The sequence below is a fragment of the Tribolium madens genome, unplaced genomic scaffold (assembly GCF_015345945.1).
Source record: "Tribolium madens isolate multiple individuals breed KSU strain unplaced genomic scaffold, Tmad_KSU_1.1 Scaffold_91;HRSCAF=231;Tcas5.2_LG7, whole genome shotgun sequence".
Lineage (NCBI taxonomy): Eukaryota > Metazoa > Arthropoda > Insecta > Coleoptera > Tenebrionidae > Tribolium > Tribolium madens.
Genome location: NW_025401063.1, coordinates 8342185 through 8368809, shown reverse-complemented (window position 1 = coordinate 8368809; position 26625 = coordinate 8342185). Strand labels below are relative to the sequence as shown.

Genomic DNA, 26625 nt, shown 5'->3' with positions numbered 1-26625 from the left:
CAGTATGATTGATAGAGCTCGTTCCAAATCTGATGGCGAACTGACGTTGTCAAAAATGACTGAATTTTGACACTAAACATATGTTTACTATTAAAAAAAATATTTTTCATAAGCGTCGTATGAAATAATATTTCAAAACTACTGTTATTGTTAAAAAAATTATAATAAATAGGTACTCATACATAAGATGAAGAATGATGAACAAATTATTAAATTCTTAACGCATGAAAAAAAATTTCAAAAATGATTTTCCTAACAATCCTTGTCTTCAAAATTTTTAGAGAAAAAAAAGTACGCCCATGTATTTTTTTATCTTAACCAAGTGGGCGCACTGCAAATGTCTTTTCTGTCACTGTCAGTTTGCCACCAGATATGGAATAATACTTAAAGATAATAGCAGGGTGTTTCTTTAATGAAATTATCAACGTATTTCAGATTTTTAAAGTTTTTCAGGACATTGTTTAACCTTTAACTGATTGAAAACTTGTTTAGGTTTAATGTTTACATCATTTTTTCTAAATGCAAAATTACAGATAATTTTATTAAAAGTAAATTAACAAAGATTTTTATATTTTTTTAATCAACAGAAAATGTTTAAAAAAGTTTGGAAATAAAATTTTAATTCATTTATAGTGTTTTCATAACACGAGTGTATCGCTGGTTGCATAATTGCAAACATGATATTTCTTTTTGAATTCTACTTACAAATTTAGTACCAAAATACTCCACAATTTCATACAGAAAAAACATTATGAAAAGTGACAGAATGGTCAATTGAAATGGCACGATGTTCAGGATGTTTTAGAACTCGCGCCCTGGAAAAAAAGACAAGTCAGGTAAGATACCAAGAACATGGAAAAAAATTGAACATTCTAGCCTTTATAATAATGCGAATAGACCATACATTAATCTTAAAGACAATGATTAATTAATTACTCAATTACTACCACAATATTTTAGTTAAGTTTGGATTTGGAAGCAATAACTTTTTGGTTTTCTTACTTGTTTTTTTTGATTGCATATTTTTCAAAGAATTTATGTAAATGATTAATGATTTACATGGAAAGCAATTTTTGATATGTTTTTGTAGTAAAACCATAAAAATTACTCAACAATGGCTACTAAAAATGCAAATATAAAGCAATTTGTTGTATAGTGTTTAAACAATAAATCCATTAAAGTATAACTAAAAAGTGATTGTTAATTTGAATAATATCGATGAAATATTGTTAACTATGTTAAACTATTAATAATTACGGAAGAATCAGGTATTTGAAGCATAATTAACTTTAAATATTTTATTATTTGAAGGTAAATGATTGTATTAACAGAAATTTTTCAAAAAGCCAATGTGGTATTTCAAATTTTGTAGGGTTTTTTCGTTCTACAAAATTTGGTGAGGTTGGCATTGCCGCAATGCATTGTTGGAAAAGTTTTCAAGATGGCCACCTCCTGTGAGGAAGTGCGAATATGAACGTTTAAAACGATGTTTCCCCTGTAAATTTAAGGTTTTTATGTGAACCCAAACCGGGATTGAAATTATTAGAATTAGACGTTGGTCTCGTGTATCAAAAGTGTGTAAATATGTGCATAATTAGAGTAAATAAGTGCAATGTAATTTAAGTGTATAGCATAGTCCAAAGATAAGGAACTCTCCAATGTTTTTGTGTACAAATTGACGAATTCATCGTAAAAATAACAAGAAAAAGCGGCTCGAGAAAGCCTCCAGAACCACGTAAGTCTGCAAAAAGTCCTGCAAAACACACCTAGTAATGCCGTCGTGCGTACATGGTGTATGGCGCAGCTATTTCGACACTTGATTTCGGTTTCTCTATTACACAAAATCTGCTTTTCGAAAGTCGATTTCGTAACGGCATTGTCACGGCAAAAGGGGCTATACTTTCGGCCATTCCAGCCTTAGAACCGGTCTTTTATCGAGCGTTTCCTCTAACAGCTGTTCGTCTGCCAGGCACGCAGTCGGCTTTCGACGCACTTTCCTGGGATTTAATTGCAAATATACCGGTACATATTTGACCCCGTTTTTTTCTATTTGGCTCGAAAATAATGTGTCTGATGCATTGTAATAGCTGCGTGCCGAAATGTTGACTCGACGAAAGTTTAACCCAGAAATTTGCCATTGAAAACCTCTGGGATCGTTTCAAATCCACTAAACCTAAACAAATACGAGCGATAAACGTTATTTAGATAACAAACTATTTAATGGAAATATTTTCCGATGTACTACCGAAATAGAAACGTCATTCGCCATGGAATAGACCAGCGTTTACTAAGGCCTCAAGGGCGTTTTTACTATTCTTGCAAAGAAATGTATCCACAGTTCAAAGGAGACGTGTTTATTAAATAAATATTAGAACTAACCACCGCTTTATTTATCCAATGATTTTCTACTAAAATAATTATTCAACGAGTGCTTTTAACTTGAGATCCAACTTTAGAAAATATAAACCAGAGAATCTCAAACCGGAAGTCCAATAACTTCAAACTGAAGTGTTTCAGTTTATTTTTGAAAGTTGTTTTATTTATACGATGATCATGCTTTTTACTTGATGAATAACGAAAAAAAAATAACAATTATTAATCTTCAGTAATTTAGTTTTTGTCAAGTTTACAAGTTTTCCATGATTTGATTTACATTTAACATCTTCTGTAAATCGCTACATCGTGATATAATTAAGGATAAAAAGCAATTATAACAAAGAACATGAAATGATTAAATTGAAAAACGAATCTAATTTTAATTAAATGCAGTCCAGAAATGATTATCTATAAAAAAAAAAACTTGACCCATCTAGTAAATATTTTTACTATAGATGTTTATTTTTCAAAATACATATAGTTACAAATCAGTTGAGAAATAATCCAAATGCCGAATATTGTAAAACAACCGTCACATTTTTTTTTATATGTTTGTAACTGAAATAGGCTTTGATTAATTTTTTACTTTAAGTTATAGGTCAAATAATCTATTATTGACAATGATTGGAATAAAATATAATTCAACCAATGTCTGTTTTTTTGGTTCAAGAAAAAACATTTAATTTGATGGTTGTCAGATTTAAAATTTTCCTAATTCGTTAGTGTCTCTTCGCCATTTGCTTGCAGGTCACAGTTCAGAATTGTTGATGTTTTATTGTTTGTATTACTGTTTACATAAACAAGAATGTGAATATGTACTTCTAAAAATTATTGCTTTTGAAGTAGATACTCGTACCATTGCCAAATATCGAAATTCTAACGATTATAATCATTCTTTTCGTTGATGGAAGTATGTTATTATTCATATTTATTTCTCGTTTTATTATTAATAATTACAAATTTTTGGTACTACTATACCTACTTAGTTGAAAGTTGAATAAAAAAAAATAACTCTATTATTATCAAACGATTGTGCAGTGTTTTTTATTCCTAAAATCCCATCGGAAAAGTTTTATATAAATTGAATCCTATTTCTATTTTTATATGGATTTAAAATAGCACAAAAATTTCTAGCTTTCATTGATTTATTATCGTCGAGAATAAAACATTTCCAGCTAAAATGAAGTATGTAACGTGCACGTCGAATTGTTACCATTTATTCCAGTCATGTGTTTCAATTGTCAAAATTTCTCACATAAAATAACTAAGTAAAACGCTGTTAACATCTATTGAATCAATAAGATATTTTGCACGAACGGTTGAATATTTTTTTATTTTACTGTTAGAATAGGCGATTGTTATAATTTGTTTGGTATTATACAAGTGCATTAGGATTTGTAACCTTGGAAAAGCCTAAATAATTAATTGATTAAAAGAAACTTGATTATTTGCGGATGAGATAACTTGCAATGAAATTTTGTTAAAATACGATTAATAAGTACCTTGTATAAAGTGTTAATAATAATTCTAATCTTCGGAAAATACTTCATAGAATAAAAATGCAAGTAAACACTTACTTTAACAATAAAAGGAAGAGAAAATAATGTTATCGAAAACTTATCTTTTAGTTAACAATTCTGTTAATAAATTTGTATTCAAACGATTGTACTTCTTGTGGCATCATTATAAAAATAGATGATGAAATTAAATCAATAATTAAAACTCTTCCTCTAAGATCGTAGGTTTAGATTCTGGATTTGATAGTTGGTACCGATTTGCATATTTTAGTTTCAATGTTTATTACACGATTAGCAAGCAGTGTGCTGGCAAACATTGGTTTATTTTTATCATTGCATGTGACAATTTAGATAAACTCTTATGTCACTTTTCACGATGTTTTTTTTGTATGAAAGAGGAACTTCTTGGCTCAAAATTTGTCAGTAGGGTTCAGTTGTAACAGATTCTTTTTTTTTTTAACGAAAACAAATGTTTCTGACCTATTTCACCTCAAAAAACGCAGTCGCGATGTTACCAGGGTGACGATGGCTATGGAACAGATAATATTTTTGTAATTTTTTTTATTTATCACTAAAAATGCTAAATAAAAGGAAAATTAAATGTTTAGTGTCACTTGAGATCAAGAACTCATTTTCATTGACGTAGACTAATGGGCACCGAAGTAAAAACCAACAAAATACTCGAAAAGTTTCTAAAAGATAAAAAGATTGATTTTGGTTGAAGTAAGATTTGAGGTGCTTGATTTGACGGTGATAATGCAATTATAAAAATTCTATAGAATTTTTGTCATTGATAAACAAGGAGATTATGAAGTATTAACGATTAGTTCACTTGTTTGTAAAATACTTTTTCTAACTATCGCTTAATAAAAAGATGGAGTTGTGGGTGTATCGTGTCATAGGCGCTGCACCCACTTGCTAAAATTAAAGTTTTTGATCTTTTCTCATCTAAAATTTATATGTAAATAACAGTTTTATCTATGAATAAAATATTCATTTTTTCGCGTACGTCAACATTCCGAATAAAGTGGCAGCTGGTTTTTAACATTTTGAGGATATTTTTAAAGAGGCGTACACTGATTTTCGTTCCAGTGCGAATTTTAAAAACAAACATATTGAATAAATACGATTTCTTTCAAAATAAATTTCTTAACGGCCAGAGGTGGAGTACTTACTTGTGCCAACCAATGAATTATTTTCATTTTCATCGATATACAGATTTTTTTGCCAATCTCGTGCTCATAATTTTAAATGTATATGATGATTAAGTCAATTATCGAGAGTTCACGGAGTGAACTATTAGCAGTTTTTTTTTCCTTTTTGATGATCAACCATATTGCGTATGTTTTGCATCTCCTATTGACCCCTTATTTTCTTTATGTAATAATAAGCAAAGGTCATTTTTTATTATTAATATCAGCCAACATGACTCTAAATCACACTAAAATTTGTATGAAAGGATTGTGGATGTTTTGTTTTATATTTCGTCAATGGTTGCATAATTTTTGTTGTGGTCTTTATTTAGGTAATTCGAAAAATAAAAAGATTTTTTTTTTGGTGTTTCAGGTTCCAAATGCAAACAATGGACAAAATCCAAGTGAAGAAAGAGCCTCCGCCCACAGATCATCAGTCGTTAAAAGCACCTTCTGACGTTTCCGAGATTTGTTTCGTCTGTGGTAACAAGCACCATTCTCAGACGTACTGGCTGAACGTACATCCTGTACCAAATAAGCCGAAAGAACCCCATTTTCCCTTTTTAAGTTCTCACGCACCCCCGACAGGATACGTCCCGAAAAGTGATATCGCCGTTCCTGCTTGCTACCTCTGTTACAATTTGCTTATAAAACAATGGGACGCTCATGAATTAACCGCTCGGCCTCATTCGGAAAGGCTTTATTGGTTGAAAAGAGTCGATAATGGGCCGTACACGGGGGCCGATATGGGCGTCCAGGGGGAATACGCTGCTCAAGTTATAGGTTTGAACAATGAAAATAGTACCGGAAGTAACGTTAGACCTCCGAGCAGAAGAGAGGATGTTAAAGTGGAAATTTCGCCGAGGCCTTCACAGGTAGTATATTTTAATAATGTAATTGTTCGTTGTTTTATCGATTTCTTAGAATTAATAATTCCGTCATTTAAGGTTATTTACTAACTGGTAAATGTTGATTTTCCACTAAATGCGGTTATTAAATGAAATGAATTGCTTTTTAAGGTGTCTATGTTAGTTTAATGTTACCACCTTATCTGGCTAAAACGGGATTCAGGTACTTATCATTGTAGTTATCTGAGCTATTTTTAAATCGCAATTACACTTTTCATTGATTATAATTATTATAGCACCGTAAAAATAAAAACGGTTATCTTTATCGTGGATTTGCTCTCGCAAATAAAATTTTTGGTTAAAAACAAATAATGCGCATAACAAAAGGTGTTATGTTTATTGTACTAGTTTGTTATTCGACAAATTAAAATATTGTTTTGTGGGATTTTTAAACCAGTTTGGTGTTGTGACTGCAATTTATTTATTTGTTTATTTAAAAAAAATTAAAAAGTGTGATTACGATCAATCTGTGCATCCAGTTTTTAAATTTTATTATTTTACTAATTATTTGCTCTAATTCTCGACTTCCTGTGATTATTTCAAATAAGCGTTCAATGTATACCTACGTGTACAATCAAATTTAACTTTAATGAGCGACAGGAAGCGACTAGTAATTTGTTAATAAGGTGACGACATATATTCGTAAAAATATAGCTTTCTTCAATATATCTATGTAGATATAATCTGTATATTATTTAATTTTTCTTTAACAGTAAATCAGAGAAATCAACACATTTATTATCTTTTTAAAGTTTTTTGCTTTTTTGTCATTTAAATAATCAATATTTAAATATTTGTTTGACTTCTAAAAGCAGAGAAAACCTGTTTATGGAGTATTGATTGTTTTAACTTTTTCTCTGTAAAGAGCATTGAATTTTCATGTACATATTTGCCCAGTAAAATGAAAATTTTTCCTATTTTACAATAAATTAATTTTATTTTATTTATTAACTAAGAGTGACCAATAGAAATTTTATGACATAATGGAAATGTTTTTTTTTTTCATAATTGTTAAACAAATTCTATACACATTGTTAAATTGTATCCAAAAAAAAAAATACATAATAAAACAAATATTTTTGTCGCACACTTTTATCCTTATTGATAACACACCATTTTGTCGTTACTTGATGTATAACAATCCAACTAGTTGTGATTTGATACTTTTGTGATTTGTCGCATTGCAAATCCAAGGAAGAAATTTAACTATGAATATGAAACTGTTTAGTGTTGAAATCAACACGTCTGCCGATTTGAACGTAATTCAGTTACCAACAGTTCTCTTCAATTCATTTTGCAACTGGTACGCTTTAATTGCTTATCCATCAGAAATTCATGTTTTACATCTAATGAAACAGAAAATATAAGTTATATTGTAGAATTATTGCCAATATAACACGAAATGCTGATTGCTTAAATGGATTAGTCATCAGGTGTTTGATTTGATGTAGTGTAGTTTTCTTCTTCCTAACAAGAATAACAGTGATAAAAATCACTAGTGCGTTTTTATGTTATGACTTGTTCTCTAGTCACATTAGTGAACACTTATTAGAATCGTGTGATGAGTGAGTTTGTATTCAATCGTTACTTTCCTGAATTGATTGTTTTTTCTAGTACCACATTTAATGCTCATCTGAAAGCAAATAATTGAAATCGGGACATATTCACACGCACTGTTGCCGAGGTAACACCATAGATTGAAACTGGGATGTATTTGATTCGTCCGTTTTAATTTCTTTGAAGTCTTTGTACAATGTTCAAAGCTTATTGTCAATTCACAGGGAACACGAAAATGACGAAATAAACGTCCTTCGTTAGGCAGATATTATTTCAATTAGCGCATATCGATATCAACACGGCAACTTTGGAAAAATCTAATTTAAAGCACTTTTAATTAATTTTGATCGATTATTAGATAAGTTAATGTTTATTATCTTGTCTGTTGGCGAAATTTTTCCAAACACTCAAATACAAAGGTGAAAACGATATTACTATTTGTGTTGTTCGTGGAATTTATTTCGAAAACACGAAAACAACTAAACATCTACAAATCAATCTAAAGTGGACGCGCTATTGATTATTATTGAAGTTACCTACATGGTTACATGGACAGATTTAATCATATCGAGTGAGGTTTTTGTTTTAGAAAACGCTTGTATAATATTAATATAATAAATAAACAGTTTAGTTTTAGATTTAGGTATTGTTGATGTTGGTCATTTTTGTACCATTCGTGTTTTGATATAGGTGATTGGCTGTGTCACCTGATGTATTGCAATTTTAACTTTTTCGATGCTAACTCGATGAGAAAACAGTAATGTTTGTATAGTTTTTTATGTAACGATTGTACATATTTTGTACCAGTGGAGGGATACTTTGTTTTGCATAGTGAATTATAGACAAATCGAAAAAAACAACTTTTTAAAATGTTAACGAACTTGTACAACTAATATTCCAAACATTATTTATTCAAAATTATTTTCATTGAAAATAAATGCGACGAAAAACATTTTGCATTTTTGATTGTTTTGTATTTAAAAGTTGGTAACACCTCGGCGCCTCCCACGAGACACCACTGCTTAGATCGATTATCGTTTAATTTACTCCGTATTGAAGTTTGAATGAAAACACTCAAGACGTGATTATTAGACAAGGGTTATGCCAGTGACAAAATCGATTTTAATCGGTTTTATGAAAAAAATATATACGTTGCCAGTTAGTGAGTTTGATTGTTGATTCCAGATCGTGAGCGAGAACCGTGAGCAGGCCGATATGATCCCTGAAGGTGCTCCTCTGGACTTGACACACAGCCAGCCTTCACTCCAGTCGCTTCCAGTATTCCACAACCAGAATTCGAACTCGTCGACCGGAACGGATATCCTCGACCTGAGTATGCCTGACAAGAACTCGACGACGGAAGTGTGTTACGTCTGCGGCGACGGTTTTCCGCGCGGCAGCCTCGAGACCATCGCCGCCAAGCAGCTGCCCGACTCTCCAGTGCAGCCGTTTTTCCCCAGTTTGATCGAGCACCCGCGCCCCAGCCGCTCGCGCCCTATCGACTCCGGCGGCCGGGTGCAGGCCTGCACCGAGTGCCAAAAACACCTCATCAAGCAGTGGCAGGCCTTTCAAGCCCAACGGGTGCCCCATTCCGAGCGGAACTACACGCTGAGGAAACGACAATCGTCGACTTTGGACACTACGACTTTTATATGTTATACTTGTGCCTTGGAATATCCTTCCAGTAGCATACGGTTGCTCTATTGTTGTCCGAATGCCGAAAAGGAAAAGTATTATCCGTTTATACAGACGCTGAAGGCGCCGCCGGGCGCCAGCCCCATAAGTCCGCAAGGGATGGTTCAAGTGTGTTATATCTGTTATAAGGCCATACCACAAAAACATCAGGTGTTTGGTGGTGATCCTAGTGCTATTGTTAATAATCATGTGTCGGTGACTGACGTGCAGTATCACAATAGTACTTCCTCGAGGCCAAGTACGGTTAAATCGCCTGCCAATAGTGCCGGTTCCGATATTAGATATAAGCCTTACGACATTAATCCTGCTATTATCACGAGTAAGAAGAAACAAGCCGCCTTGGAAAGTCGACAATTGATGAAGGTAAATAACCAACTTACATACAACTATACCAGAGATTCTGATATCTCAGGAGTTTTGAGATTTGCATCTAGGTGTTGGATGTATTATATTTACAAAAAAATGACCACGCATGCGTATCATGCGCTAAATTTTGTGCGCTTCATAGATAAATGTTTTTAAAAATTTATAATTCAAGTAACAGATTTTGGTATTGTGTGCTATTTTCTTAAAATTTATTTTTTTTTTGGGAAGAACACATTTGTAAACGCAAGAATAAAATTCTAGTCATAAGGTTAACAATAATTTCTTTGCCAAATAGTGGAGTTAATAATGAAAAAAAGTTTTTTGGCTAAACAAGTCTGCGGTTTACTTCTCAGATGATTTTAAATATTGTGTCTACTTTATGTCTGAAGCTACTCCTAATAAACAAGACTGATTATTATATCACATTTATTCAGTAAACATTAGATAAAATATAACATTGAAAAATCCACTTGTTTCTATTTAAAAAGTAATTACTTTCTTGTTATTGCATTGTTTAATGGTAAACGTAATACGGCACGTGCATTATAATTGCGCTGTCTTCAAGTCAAATCATTATTTTAGATGAATTTGACGAAAAAATCTAACAAAACATAAATTTCTTTCAAATAATCATCTGTGTTAAAATTTTATTTCGAAAATGAACAAAAATTTCATTTTGCACAACTTTCCACTTTAGAATCAATCAAGGTAAGTAAATATTTTATCACATAGAGCAGGAAACAGAAGTTCCTTTTTGTTTCAAGTTTGCGGAAGGAACTAATTTTGCTAATATCGATCGATCAATACTGTCCGACGTTAAAGTAAACAAAATTGTTTTTGTTGTTAAAGATGATTTGTTTGATAATAGCCATTTATTGACTTACACAAGATACACTTTCTTATATTATTAAAATTGCAACAAGATCACGTTGTAAAGGAAAAGTATGGTTATAAATAAATAATTTTTGGGTCGTCTGTTAAGGTCGTATGTAGGTCTAAGCTCAAAGTTCCGAGTCAGGTCTCGTTGATATTTTAATGACGTGTTGTGGCGAACTTCACAGTTAATTTATTAATTTTTGTTTCATAATCAGTAATTGTTGGCTTATTATTAAAATTGAGAACTGGAAATACGAATGTTGAAATTGACGATTTATTACTAAATGCTTGTTACACCTATCATTTCCACCAATCAGCGGTAGGTTTAAACTGATGTCATCTATGCATTCGAGATTTGGTAACCTTCAGTGGTGATGATTTGTTATGTAAACTTTATCAATATTGCCATGGTTGTATTAACCTATTAAATATTGCGACAAGTATTTTAGAAATTTGGCATTTTTTTTGTACGTGCCGGGCCACAGGTTATCAGTAGAGACATTACAAGACACATGGCAAGAATCACATTTCAAATAATGCATTTTGTACTGAAAGCAAAACCTTGCAAGTGCTGTATATGGACAAATAGGAAAAATATTAAAATAGCAGCAAAGTTTATAGCTGATGACGGATTTTGTTACACTGCAGCTTTATTTCTGCATCTAGTAAAGTGTACCAAATGTAGTAAAGATGTATTTTTGAACTTAACAATTTTATAAAACATTCTAATGAGATTTTGTAAATAATTAACATTTGCAATATTTTCACTAATGTTTGAAAACAATAAAATCAATGCTTGATGAAAATCAATATGAATTTACTATACTTTATATTATTATTTACCGAATTTGCGAGTTTTAAACAAAAAGAACTAATTGTATTACACAATTTATATATTTACAATATACAGGTGTTTTTTTAATATTACGAAAAACACTAATTTGTCAAATAAACAATAGTTCTATAAAGCTTTGTTGCGGATATACAGGCTGATAAGGTTTGCTCTTACTAGTGGCTTACGGACACGTCACTATATATTTTTATTTATTTTTTGAGTAGAAAATTATATGTCGTAAGAAAAAAATTGTAATTGATTACGTCAAAGACAGTTGTGTTCATTTTTGGACTTACTTGTTGTTAAGAACACAAAAATATATGTTGAAAAAATACATTTTGAAAAATGATGTTTCAGTTTCTGTAATTAAAAAAAATGTAGCACATTCTACAGGTCTGATAATTTTTCTTTTATTGTCGTTGATTTTCAATGTTCAACGTTGAATCCTTTTACAATAAAATTTCATCGTTCGATGACTCGACATATTTTTAATTCCAACCATTACATCGAAGGTCTACGTTTTTCTGTGTTCAGTAACTTTAAAAACGACAATTAGTTTTTTTTTTCATTTTGATTTCGAACGGAAAAAAATCAACCAAATGTGTAATTTTACAGGCGAGCATGGCTTCGAGAACCACCTCACCTGCCCCCGACGTCAATGGTCAACCGTTGACCCAGAGTTACAGATGCTACATTTGCGCAGGTCTTTTTCCTCGAACCCAAATGGAATGGTTGAGTACTTCGCCTGAGGGAATGAATTCACACGCTATGCATTTCCCTTGTCTTCGAAACGTCGCAAGGACTTCGGAAAATAGCTGTATGGACTCTCACGGACGAGTACTCAGCTGTACCAGATGTGTTAACCATTTGGCTCAACAGTGGGAAACGTACGAGAACGAAAGATTACCTCTGGAAAGACGGAGGTAATGTTTTTTGTTTTTGAGAGGTCAGATTTGTTAATTAGGAATACGTAATTGCAGGTATGAAATTCCAATACCTGATCCTTCGACGTCGAACGGCGATAGAGGGATTCCTACACCTCCAAGTACAAACAGTGAAAGGACAATAGCAAGTAATCCAGGAGGGAGCAGCATCTACTGTTTTCTTTGTGGATTACATTCGGAGTTTACTTTAGCTAGAGTGGTCTATGGTAGACCACAAGGTAATTATCTTGACCACTTCGGTGTGAGTTTTAAGTAAAAAATTTCAGGACGCAATGCTCCTTATTTTCCCTATCTTCTTCAACGTGTCAGTCCTCCAAACACTGAACAGTTGCGAGAAGATGGTTCAGCTCTAGTCTGTACATTCTGTTACCACAGTTTAGTGAGTCAATGGAGGAGATATGAAGCTCAAGGAGCCGCAGCTCCTCCTGCTGACAAACGTGAATACAACACTCACGATTACTGTTGTTACGTCTGCGGGATTACTACCTACAGAAAACGCGTGAGGGCGCTGTTAATCAAGGTACTATACTGACAAAAAATATTAATTTATATTTTACGTAGACTCGTTTCAGGATTTTCCGTTTCTCAGGTTTCATCCCCAACCTGAGCGTTCTTTATTGTTGGAAAACGGCGATTATGCTGTTGTTTGTTTGGATTGTTATGAAACATTAAGAACGCAAAGTTTAGAATATGAAAGGTGGGGGTTACCATTAGATAAACGTCAGTATAATTGGATAACGCAACCTCCGCCTCCTGAAGATAGTCCGGAAGCCACAATCGCAAGACTGCCGAGTGGACAACGAAGTGATAAAGTTGTAAGTAATTTCGAAAAAACGCACCTTTTATATTTCCATTTTGCGCGGTTTCTCAGGTCCCTCCGACTTTTTTGGCTAAACCGACAAAGAAAAATTGTTCACCGAAATTGGTGGAGAGGAAGTCTGGAACGAAATCGGAACCTGCAGGTGAGTCACGTGTTTTTTATTAGATAAAACCATAGTGGTGACATAATTGCTTTATTTATTTTATAAGAATCATTACAAGAAAGTGAACTCTGTAAATGAAATATCATTTCAAGTACACACTTTTGGATAATTGAATTTTTCTGAGACAACAATCCTCACTTAGTGTTTTTTTTTTTTTTTGTTAATCATTTACGGGTTGGTTCTTTTTTAGACATTTATTTAGTTGCCGTTTATAATAAGTGTAGCTAATTAGATTTGAGTTTTAATCCTAATAAGAAAAATTAATACTATCATTTTTTATTGGCGGTTGCACTTTTTATTTCCCATGTATATAAAAAGAGACGTATTCAAGATAACCAAAAAACTAAATATTTAGTTTTTTAATTCAATTAATACTTATTACAGGGACTTTACCAAATATATTTGGTTAAAACATTTTTTTGCACATTTGAGTGTATTTGTGGACACTAAAGTGCTAATTTATTGTACGATTTTTGTCAGTTTACTTTATTTATAATTGTAATTTATAATATAATGTGTGGTTTGATCTTACTTTTCACTTTCGTGAAATTTGCTCTATTTTGTGATTAACTGATTCCTAAATTTAAAATACTAGTGTTGTAGTTTTATCAATTTTGTATTTAAAAAAAAGTGGATATAGTGAATTAATTATTCTGCATTTATCGGATTTAACCGACTCATTTAATTGCACATTTAATGGCCAATATTTAGTTATTGATCTTCAGCTTAATTGTTTTTGTTTAAATTTAATTTAATGCATGTGCCGCGTATTGGTTTATTTCGTATAACTTACATTAAAAAACATTTATAATCAAGTTTGCAACAATCGGTTGTGGGTTGTTTGATACAAATTAATAAGAAAATTATTATATTGTTCGGTTAAATTAATAACAGATTGCAAATTGTTGTTAGAACGCATTTTTGTTAATCGAATATAAAAATTCGAATTACCAGCAAGGTATGTTTCGGATGAATACATAACAATTAAGTAAAGATTGATTTTTATGGACTACGAGAAATCTCTTTTTGCTCATGTTTAAAAAAGAAGATTTTGCGGTTTCTACTGAATTAAAAGCATGGCAAATTTTGATTAAAACCACAACTTTGAGAATTTTAATCAAGGGTAATTAATGAATTGAATTCACAAAGGTGATGTTATATTTAAATGACGAAAGTTTGAGTTCTTTGTTAAAATATTAATTAAGACATTTATAAAGCGACTGTAATTAATAAGAGCAGAGTATAGACGTATTGACGTAAAATTTTCAAAGCTAATTAATAAAATATAATAATGTAAAATATACTAAACTGATTTAGCTACTTTTAGCAGCAGTTTTTTTGAAACAAAGTATTAATTAATTTTTATTGTTTTCATGTTACAAGTGCATAATGGCAAAGCAATTACTCTTATATGTATAAGTCAGATGATCGTTTTTAAACAATATATTTTTATAGAAGGCAGTCTAGGTTTTTCATGAATAGATTAAATTCATCGTTTAGGTTTTTTATCTTCAGTATTTTAGTATTGATGTATGAGAATGATAATCAATTTGTTGTGTTTTTGTATGTATTTTCAAAATTAATATGTGCTCGTCTGAAGAAATTTTAACTAACAGCAAAGTTTTGTATGAATTTTAGATGGCAGGCGGCAAATAGTTATACAACTTCAATGTCTAGTATTTTCTGAGTACTTGGAAGTTGGTTGTTATGTTTTGATGGATCCCATTATGCAGAAATATTCATTAACATTGAATGTCTATTTGAGTTTTTGTTATGAATGTACCAAATTATTGAAAACTTATTTAAGACAATGCTTTTTACATTTGCGATTAATTTCATGAAATGTGATTAATTCAAAGCAAGAATAAATTAAAAGTAAAATAGTTACAAATACAAAAAAATAATTTAATTTAATTTAATTAAGTAATTAAAAATGGGAACAAATTAAATGCACAGTATGTTATTTAAACGTCAAGTATTTTTGATCAGTAAAAATAATAAATGCACATTGAAGGCAATGAATCAATGACCAGTAAAACTAATTCATTTAATATTCACACATTTAATTTTCAAACAAAATGTTTCAGCCCTTGCTAAAATCATCCTTGCGCAGGGGCCCTTGCTAGTACATATACCACCAAGTATAATAAATATTCAGTAATACAAAAATAAGTTCCAATAATAGATAACATTCTTGCGCAAAGGCCAAGACTGAAAATTCCTTAAATTTTATGTTATTTTACTAATTTTGATTAAAGTTACTGAACGTCTGTTATTTTTACTATACTGTGCGTGCTTTATTTGACATTTATTATTTTTACTGTGCAAAAATTAATTAAATACTGATCATTTATCGTTTTATACTGATGAAAATTGAATTATTTACTGATCGCTTTCTTACTACCCATTAAAAATTTAATTTTTGCTTGTTCTTAAAATATTTAGTGTAATTGGTATGTATTTATTTGAAGGAAAAGTTTTTTTTTATACAAACTAAAAAACTGCTGATGTAGCAAATATACTATTAAACAAAAGTTAAGGAAGTCCCATTATTTTTACTACAAAGAAATTTTATTCTTCTAAGCATTGTGGAATCCAGAAAAAAACAAAAAAGCAAAAAGACATCTGTCTTTATCTCACTTTTAATTAAATACTAATTTATTTTTTAATAATTTATTAATTTAATTAATTATTGTAATTATTGTACACTAGTTTAACTTTTGTGGAGTAGTTTATTTGTCGAAAATAGTGGGTTTCGGATTTTAATCACCATGTAGACTTCTTTTTTCGTCCGTAAAAACTGTAATTTAGGGTAAAGTACTCAAAATAACTATTTTACGTACTATTTTATTGACTCCAAAAAAAATAGCTATTTTCGAGAGCGTATTCAAAAAAAAAATTATTAGACGAAGAAATTCATTCTTTAAATTAAGGGAGCTAACAGATATGACTGAAAATTACTTTATGGAGTTTTAAAACATTAACTTAAAAAACAAGAACAAACCATATTAAATTAATTTTCTTATTAATTTAATTATTTTTTTAACAATACTGAACAATGTGTTTTATTTTGATCATTTTTACCGAAAGAAAATGGTTACTTATGTTGATTAACTATTTGCACTTTTTCAACTACATACATACCATGTGTTTTCCTAAGTGCTTTTGTGCTTTTTTTATTTTTAGTTTATAAAAGCAGAAAGAAAGACGATTTTGATAATACCTACAAATATTGTCGGAGATATGAGCGTTGAAATTAGCTTCACTAATATTTTTCTCCTTTCTTGTCGTTTTCTTCCGGAATAAGTTTGCTTTCATTCCAATCTTTCACTCCCTAATCCTCATCCGCACCGAATTTTCCTAAGAATTCGTTGGAGATTTTTTTCCTTTCTCATCGTGCATAAAAATCATCCACCGCTAAATCGGTCCAATTTTCCGTTGCATTGTGAAAATTGTGGATAATCTTCCTTAGCCGCCAACCCAACAGGAAGTAAATAAAGACGTCGCGTTAACAGATCGACGGACGGAACACATGCGCCGCTTCGTCAAGGGTTGTGCGGGGCGTGGAGGGGTCACAAAGACTAGGGGCTTCCGCCACCGCCACTTCCACCCCCAGTCTGCTCTTGCCGGCGGGTTGAAATCAAGTATCGCAGACTAGTAGGGGTCGCGCTTGTCAATAAACGCCTTTTTGCGGTATCACACGCCCAAAAATATCGCGCTAGAAATACTTCTCTCTCGCTCGCTCTCTCCATTATTTTGTTATTGTTGTCGCCGTTGTGACGTCATCGCAGTTTTGTTATTGTTTTAAAAATTGGAATATCGGTGAAGGATGACCGAGGACGGCGTGAACAACGAATTGATAATTGAGGGGTGGTGGAATTTTTTAAGTGAGGGTGATGACGTGATTTAGATAGGGTGCGATTTTTCCGGGTTTTATGTAAAATAGGTGCAAGACTTGCTCTCAGTTGTTAAAAATGGATTTTAAACATTCGCACTATCTCCCTAATTTACAACATCCGCACCCGTATTATTACACGGATGTGGGAGGTAAGATTGCTTTAGGGACCGATCCTGCATTTAATTATCTCTGAAATATGGGATAAACAGGAATTAATTAAGAATCTTGATTTTTGGCTTTGTCTTTGGCAATTTTTATTTTTTCCTGGACTATTTTCTTCAGATTGGATACCGAAAGCACCCTATTCATAAAACCATCAAACACACGATATTAAATATTCATTGGTTTCTGTGTTGCTTTGCTTTCTGGTTATATTCTGCTACTCTCATAGGGACGGTTTCTGCTCGGTCGAGTGCCGGAGTTGATCGGTGCGGAAATAACGGCGTTCCCCTTTAGAAGATAACAACTTTGAAGAATTAATGTTAACGATTTTTTTTTACTTTTCACTTTCGATTTCATTTTTCCTATTGCGGTATTTCGTTAATTGCGATTATAAATTGGCTTTTATAATAGGGAACGATTGTACTCGTATTTTATGGGGATCAGTTCAAATGTCGAGGTCTGAAGGGTCTCGATAGTGCTTCGCAAGGTCACGGGGTTCATTTTTCTTCAGATATACGTTCACACGTTGTAAGCGAGAGGTTATCAATTATTTCCCATTGGAATAATTTCAGATTATTACGTCTCATCGCGTTTTATCCAATGTTTGTAAATATTTTTAATAAATGATGAGATATGTAGTTCGATCAAAGTAACAAAATGAGAATTACCCATTGAATAATATTTCCGGGCTAAATATTTGTTACATATTATACATTATTACTTGTCAGATTAATGAGTCATTATATTCAATATGAAAAAATGGAAAGATGTGTTACTAAAAATTGACATCTTTTATAAACGATTTTGCAGATTTTATTTTGATGCTAATATAATATTACCTTATTTATGTAGTATAAAAAAATGCATATTTAGTTTTCTGTTTGAATATTTTAGCAAATCAGCAGAATTATTTGTCATTTCTACCATACTCTAATTATAAAACTTGTTCGTTTATCGATATAATCTTCAAAACTCAAATTTACCAGATTGTGAAAATCTAGGACACAAATCATTGATTTCACTACTAAGTAGAGGAGGTTACCAAAGAGAGTTAAAATTTAGTTTAATATTTTTTTTCACCAAATAATGTCTTGAAATTTAATATGTTAAAGGTTTTCAACTGCAAATTATTTAAATTTTAAAAATTGGAAACAGTTATGTACTTGAATTATGTTTTTTTATTAACCGTAAAAAAAGTCAAAATTTAGTTACATTTAAATATTAACACAATGATTAATTTAACATTTTGCAATATGTATTTATAAAGAAAATTTAATCTTAATTTAATTATCAATTATTTTTAATTGGTCTTGTTTAAACTAGAAAAACAAATAATTTTTTTCTAATATTCAAGAAAAAACGTGTTTGTATCTTGGATTTGAGAATGAGAAGACAGGAATTTCAATCATGTATTTTCTAATAATCTATAATTACTTCTTTAATAACTAATGAATCACAAGTGCGTTATGTTGTATTTTTTGTTGTAGTACCCAACAGTCCCAAAATTGTGGCTTCTACAAATGGCAACACTAAACCACGGGTTACCACCGGCCATGCAGTCCCAGGTCCCGGCCCCGGGACTCAGTCTCAAAGCTCGCATTCTTTCGCGGCGGCATTACGTAACTTAGCTCAACAATCAGTCCCTGGTAGCGAACATTCATCAACCACACCATCAACCCAAGAGCCATTACGCCGAGAATCAGGTGAGTCAACTAAAATTTCCATTAATGTTTCCATTAACAGTGACTCTTTGTACTTAAAGCCAGCGTCCCAGTTACGGAGAAGCCAAAAGTCACCACTGAATTACCTTTGTACGCAACGTCATCTATACGACCACCCGAAACTCGAATGTCGGTAGGAAATTCAAGCGATAGATATCCACAGGCTTGTTTAACCGATTTAGGACGAAGCGGTTTTCAACCGTATCGTCCTGAAGAAAGGATTCCGCCGGTTCCTATAGGATTAGACGTACCAGGATATCCACCATATCCGTATCAATCGCTTCCGATAATAGACGAACAGCTTTATTATGATCGAATGGGGTTGTTGAGGCCACCGTGGACGCCTTTAGGGGCGGCGTATTTGCCGTATATGATTCCGGGGGCGTCCATGCCGATGTATCTACATGAAAGGTCAGCAAATCATACGTTTTGTTATGTATTTTTTTTTCTGTATCTTTGGAGCCGTTTATCCGGATAAGTAGACAGTTTCGTGTGTTTGTAGACTCGTGTGGTCTCTACTTTCAATTGAAATTACTCTTACGTCAACCATTCGGTTAGATCTTTTCAAAGATATAGTGAAATAAAAAAAAAGAAATTTAAACTTGTGTATTCTGTATAAAATACAGCAACAGTAAATGCAACAAAACACTGGGACGCGTGGACGTTTGCTTTTAGGTTAAAGATGGAAGAGGAGCACCGGCGGTTGGCGGCGGCCCGCAAGGATGAGCACAGCGAACGCGAGTTGTTAGAACAGCGTGAGCTTTTGCAGCAGCAGCGAGAACGCGAGCAGCGAGAGAAAGAGAGGGCTCAACGTGACCGTGAGAAAGCTCAACAAGCTCGGATATCCCCTCACATGACTCCGTCTCATCTCTCGGCGCAATCCCCGATGATGCTTCCGATGTTACATTCCGGTCCAATGTTACCATCGACTCCTCTCAGCCTGACTTCGACAACCCGTCAATCGCCCCTCAGTGCTGGTTTTCTAACTCCTAGTTCTCTGTCGCACAATTATTCCGTTCCGCGTTCGAGTCCATCGCTACAACGACATTCTCCTCATACGAATCTACATTCTGGCTCCGGTTATGGGACGCTCAATTTGAGTCAGCAGAGACAATCACCGATCATTCAGCCGTCGGGGCCTCTGATTAATAATGCGAGTTTAGGACAGTTATCTAGTCAAGCACCGAAACCACCGACACCCAAGTCGAGTACAGTGCCTAAGATTAGTGTGGCGTCGTCGACGATTACGAGTACGAGTGTGGTTAATTCGAATTCGGCGAGTGATGTGACCAAAACTGTCGATGATCGGCCGACTGCTTCAAGCGCAGGTGAGGGGATTCGCGACAAAGGAGAAAATGCCTGATCTATGCTTGTGGTTTGTGAACTGTTCTAGTCTCACCCCCAAGATTATTTATTTTTCGGTAATTCGTGGTTTTTATTGGGTTTATTGCATTTTATTTATTGTTTTATCCAGTAACGCTTTAACAAAAACCTTTTTCGGATATTGTTTCAACAGATGCATCACGCTTCAAATTAAATTACTGTGAAAAACATTGCTGTGTTCATATGTTTTTGAATTGAACCTTGCAGAATTTTTTAGCTTTTATATCATAAATGTTTTTATTATGGAAATGATTATAGCAATTCTATCTTGTAAAATCTCTAGAATCGATAATAAATAATTTAAATTATATTAGATGTGACTTTATTCAGTTTTTGTTCTGTTGAAGATAATATCTGAATTTTTCAAATACTGATTGTACTGGATAATTTAAAGTAAGCGAGGACTGTAATATAATATAAATCATTCCATGAATAGTTTTGTTTAAACTTTTTACAAATTGTTAAAAAAATGAGGTGTTATTTTGTCAAAAGTGGAAAAAGTTAAGTCTGAAAATGTACGTTGGGACAAAAATTAGGTGTTGGGGGGGACTTCAATGTTGTGTATTTATTGGACGGTCTAACTTCTTTAGATTTCTATTTTGTTATTTGTTATTTTACGATTGTTTATATAATAGTCGTGATACTCGTACTATTCGCTGATCAACAAACTAATTCGGATTTTTGGGATTTAATGATTTCCGAAACATAAGTAAAAGTATAGGATGTTGCAACATACACATAACAGTTCCTGTTTATCAAATTAAATACTGCGTTTTAAGTTTTTTATGTAACAATTGCATTTCGTTTTTTAATTAGTAAACACTGACGGAAAGAAATTGGTATTTGAGTTAAACCGACAAAATCATGATTACTACCATTAGAAAAATACCAATTATACAAATGTAATTATTGTGATAAACTAGCTTCAGACCCCCGATTTTTAGTTGTTTTCTTTTTTAATGCCATTTATTCATGAAATACAACGAAATTGGGAAACTGACTATAGAGAATGCTACATAACGCTAAAGATGTTACATATCCAATAGGATTCCGTTTTTGTTTTATCGACTTTAGGTTTAGATTCCAACATATAGATTTTGTATATTAAAGTCGCCGCTTATCTACCTGTTACTAAGTAAACTTTTACTGTGTCTTGCTTTACCGTTTGTTTAAATTTAAACAGTTTAACTTCGTGACGGTAAACCTATTTACACAACGATCAAAGATTTGGTGGTTCACACTTCCGCCCAAATGCATTCTGTTTCGCTGTGTCAATAAACTTCAATATTTACTCTCCATCGGACCACCTAATAATTTTGATCATTGTGTACCATCAACCACCAACATTAACCTTTCAATAATAATTTTATTACGCTTGTAATCTATTGCACCACTTAGTACTAACTGCCGGTAGTAAAAATGGTGCAAACGTCGTAACAGCTTTATTGTTATTCAAAGGTGATGGAAAAGATTGTTCATTTGTTTTGTTTCATTTGCGTTGTATTGGCATATTTTGTTGTCTTTGTTTCAGCCAGGAAGCCTACCATAGCACCGAATCCGCTTTATCAACTTAATACACAAGCAGAACTTCAAAATGTCCCCCTACCGAGTAGCAACAAAATTATTTTAAAATCGAACGGTCAAGAATCGCAAAAATGTAAACCATCTCCGTACAACATTGACTATATCGTAAAGGATTTGGCCACGCCGAAACAACCCAAGGAACAATCTGAATCTCTGCCGAAGAATGGTGCTAAAATCAAAAACGAAAGTATGGAAGTTGTCGCGCAAAAAGAAGAGAAAAAACCGAAGGAAGAAGGCCGATTTTTCGACAGCGTATATTCAGATATGAGTTCCGAGGTGAAACACCCTAGCACGCCGGTGAACAATGTCAGTCAGCAGACCCATAGTCCGCAACTGCCGGTGCCATCCCCTAACTTACCGATTGAACCGAAAGAATGCCATAAACAGGTCCTACCAAATACTTTTGTTCCTACCATAAATAATAATTATATAAGCGCACCTCATAGTACTAGTCAGAATGAATTACGTAAGACAGACTGTTTCGAGACACATTCCACGGACTTGCCGCCGGAAAAGGCGAACAATTCCGCTAAAAACGCGCCACCGTTGACGTTAAAACCAATCAATAAACTGTGCAACACCACTGACGGTGTCGAAAACGCCACCTACCAGAAACCGACGAGCGAAAGCTCATCTTTCACCGTACTTAACATACCGAATTTGAATTTCCAAGCGCCGCCGATAAAGCGACAAAAATTGAGCAAAATCGACGTCGCGACGTTAAGGAGGAAAATCAGACGACAGAAGCGCCTAATCAAGCCCAAAGAACCGAAGATAATCAACGATAACAATACGAAAGTAACCGTAGATTTCGGAGTGTCCGTTTTCGGCTATTCGGAGAATTCCAGTTCCAGTTCATTGTCCAGCTCGGAGGGTGAGAGCGAGGGGCCGGAGGTCGATTTGTGGATTAAATCGGGACCGCCGTGCAAACTCGATCTGAGACCCGAGAAAGTCAGATTCTTGGAGATATTTGGACTCACGACACATACAAAAAAGAATTGTAAGACATTTTTGTTAATAGAGCAAGAGCCCGCGGTCGCCAGACCTTCGTCATTTTTATAAAAGTTGAAAATTTGTCAGCGCATACTACCAACACAGGTAGGAACGATGGGCAAGAATGAAGTTTGGGTCTTCGTGGTTTTGGGAGATAACAGGTAGCAAAGAAGTAAAAAATACCAACTTTAATTTATCGAATAAAAAAGCGTAATTTTTTTATATTTTCTTCAGAATATTATTAGAAATCACCTCATCCATTGCCAGACAATTAATATCGTGGCAACTCCTTGTTAGACACCCTTAAACTTTAATAAATTGTAACTGTACTTACGTTATAATGTAAAAGCTGAATTTTAGACATGAAGAAGATGTTTTCTCAGTAGCCAGACAGTTTTGACAGTTCTAACCCCCGGCCAGACAAAGATATAGGGTAGCTGTAGGCCTCCCATGATGATACTTTGTCAAAACTGAGTCAAATATATTTTATAAACTGCACTTAGAACTGTCGAAACTGTTAAAATTCAGCTTTTTTACTATAACGTAAGTACAGTTACAATTTATTAAAGTTTAAGGATGTCTGACAAAGGGTGGCCACGATATTAAGTGTCTGGCAATGGATGAGGGGACTTCTAATATTATTCCGAAGAAAATATAAAGAAATTACGCTTTTTTATTTGATAAATTTAAGTTAGTATTTTTTACTTCTTTGCTACCTGTTATCTCCCAAAGCCACGATGACCCAAACTTCATACTTGCCCATCATTTCTACCTGTGTTGGTAGTATGCGCTGACAAATTTTCAACTTTTATAAAATGACGAAGGTCTGGCGACCGCAGGCTCTTAGACTATAAATACATAAAGCACATAAACAAAGTTGGCAAATGAAAAAAGTGTATTTCATAAAAAATGTTTCCTTTTAAAAAAGTGGTACAATATTAAGCTGTTCCAAAAAATCTAACGGTCTAGATTAAAAAAATCGTCAACAGTTCTCCTCCCCCATTTTTTTTAAACAATTTTTCTAACTTACTCAAGTACAGTTTTGTGGAAAAGTATTTGTTGCACACTTTTCTCCTGAAGTTTCTTAATTTAAATCATTTAAATTATTAATAATTTTATTTATTTAATTATAATACGCCAACAAATTGCACATCCATTAAATTAATACAAAAACAGTGTTTATTGTTTTGCATTCTTTACATTTTTTGGTGTCTTCTCAGATGTTGAACTGGAAAAGTTGGAAAGACGAAAATGGCAGCCGACTTGGAACATTGCCGTCGAAGATAACGATCGTGTCGTTCCGTTAAATTTACCAGTGCCTTTGCAGTCACCCTCTGTCTTAAACACTTTGCCGGATTTTCGAATGAAAAACAATTTTTTGCAGCTTTTGGGACTGCGAAACGTTCCTGTCCAAATGAGGCAAGGTTGGTAATTGGCCTTTGTTTGGTAAACTTTTTGCTAATTTTTTTTTCTGCGATGTCTAGAGTTGGAAAAGACATGGATCAAAATCGTTGAAGAACGAATACGAAGGAACTGCGAATCAGCTTTAACGAAATACACCATTAAAGCGTACAAAAAGCATAAAGCCGTTAATAAATTAAAACCAAATGGCCTAATTGAAACTAACCATAACAATAATTGTGCCGATATCGCGTTTAAAATTCCCATAGTTCACCAGTATGGGCAAACGATTCCGACTATTAAACAAGAAGAGCCGTTGAACAATTCGAAAAATATCGAATACAACTATGTCCCTCTGACGATGGTTTTAGTGGAACATCCGAAAAACAGTCGGATGGAGAGTGACGTCAAAATTGAAGAAGTTAAATCTGAAGAAACGGAAAAACCTAAATTATTGAAGTGGCCTGGGATTCAAGAGATTATGGAGTCGTATCAAGCTTTTTCAAAAGGTGTGTTATAAAGATATACTGTTAGCAATTTTATATTTTATATTTCAGAACGTGAAGGGGAGATTGAGACTTTAACAAAGCGTTGTACTTCTTTGAAAGAAGAAGTAATAATGAAGCAGTTCGAGGTCAAGTACCTTGAGCGTCGGCAGAGGGAGCTGCATTCGACGTTATTTCTAACGGAGCAAGAAAGAAAGCGACTACAAAAAATGATCGACCAATTAAACAATATCGTCAATGCTTTTAGGTAGCATAAGATTAACAACAATTTGATGGATAAATTATACTTTTAATTGTTTAACATTTTTTGTTGATTTACATAACAGTATCTCAATTTCAAGTGTAGAACGCTCTTCTACCTATCACTAGAGTGGACGTATTGAAACTGAGATATATACCTGTATGAATTGTTTTTTTTTGTACTATTGTTATCTAATCGGACCAAGTTCAGAATTTGATTTGTTGTATTTTTTATTACGTTTCTTGGTTTAATCACATTGTTGAGTGATGTCGATTTTTTATTAAATGAAACTAAATTTAAAAGACTGTGATGGGAATATTAAAAACAAAATGGTGGGTTTTATACTTTTTAAAAATCATTATTATTAAAAAATAAAATAGTATTATGTGAAAGCTTCCAAAACTTAACCGCGTTGTAATTATTTTTAAGGTTTTCGAATATAAATCATAAACCGAATTTAAGAGGAGAACTATGTTTATTTGGTATGTTTATTTTTACGGGTGTTTTTAGTTGTAAGTAGGAGAGAGTGGTGTTCACTTATTCTGTGATAATACAATTTTAGTAATCGTAACGTAAAAAACTGTTTCTAGCATGACAAACTTAATAAATGTACAGAAGTATACTTTAGTCTTATTTATTAATTCACCTAAGATCACAAAAAGAGATTTTATTATTAACAACTTAAAAATAAGTTAACTAAAGAGAAACCTTCATGCATATCTTAGACTGGTTTAACGCACAATTTAGCAGTCAAGGAAGTTCGCTGCCATCAGCAATTCCAACGCTATTTCTGGAGCAATTGGGAACTCAGGAATCTCAGTTGAACTGTTAGTGTAGCGAACTTTGTAAGTGAAGTACATACAGACCTTCTGAAGTACATGAGACCTAAACAAACAGCCATTAGTACAAGCATTTAGTTCCCCCATAAAACTTACGGAATTTCCCTAAAGTTAACTTCATTGGCTTCATTTTCTGCGAATTGGCCAGGGCCACTCAACATTGCCTTGATAGTGCCCGACGTTAAAGCGTGCTCGCGTTTTACAATAAATTCATGACCATCTGATGAAATCAACTTTACATACATGGCATCCGGGCCCTCGCAGCCCCCATATATCCGCTCTTGGGACTTTTCTTCACCAATTTCACTCATTTTGTTTCCTGTAAAATTCTTGTATTTGAATTATTCTTCGAGGTATTTCGTCTCTTGAGGGTTTAAAACAACGCTATTATTGTCAGATATTTACAAAAGAACACCAAACAAAAACAACTGATTTTGCAAAGTCAGAATTCACAAGCATTCGGAGGTCTAATGCGCAGGCGGGAATAATCGAGAATAATCCCGAAAACTCGAAAACGAGAATATACGCTCTCGAGAATTCCTCAAGTTTGACAGAAAACTAAAAAAAAAAAAACAAACGAAATTTTTAGATAATGGAATCCAAAAAAATAACCAAAAATTGGTATGATCAAATAATTCTCGTTTACG

At 33.1% G+C, this 26625-nt stretch overlaps 2 protein-coding genes across 2 annotated transcripts; one reads left to right on the top strand and one right to left on the bottom strand.

Annotated features, from left to right (window-relative positions):
• Positions 1-1435: 1435 nt before the first annotated feature.
• Positions 1436-25759, top strand: LOC123011100. Its single transcript, XM_044408388.1, has 15 exons — positions 1436-1735; positions 5460-5961; positions 8737-9609; positions 11939-12246; positions 12304-12485; positions 12534-12787; positions 12840-13082; positions 13139-13229; positions 18798-19013; positions 19073-19442; positions 19707-20359; positions 21946-22998; positions 24212-24415; positions 24476-24901; positions 24950-25759. The coding sequence occupies exons 2-15, from the start codon at positions 5467-5469 to the stop codon at positions 25147-25149; spliced, it is 5568 nt and encodes a 1855-aa protein (XP_044264323.1). The 5' UTR covers positions 1436-1735; positions 5460-5466; the 3' UTR covers positions 25150-25759.
• Positions 25758-26462, bottom strand: LOC123011102 (elongin-C). The gene is made up of 2 exons (XM_044408392.1): positions 26075-26462; positions 25758-26024 (listed from the first exon to the last, which is right to left on the bottom strand). The coding sequence occupies exons 1-2, from the start codon at positions 26287-26289 to the stop codon at positions 25883-25885; spliced, it is 357 nt and encodes a 118-aa protein (XP_044264327.1). The 5' UTR covers positions 26290-26462; the 3' UTR covers positions 25758-25882.
• Between the last annotated feature and the right edge of the window lie 163 nt (positions 26463-26625).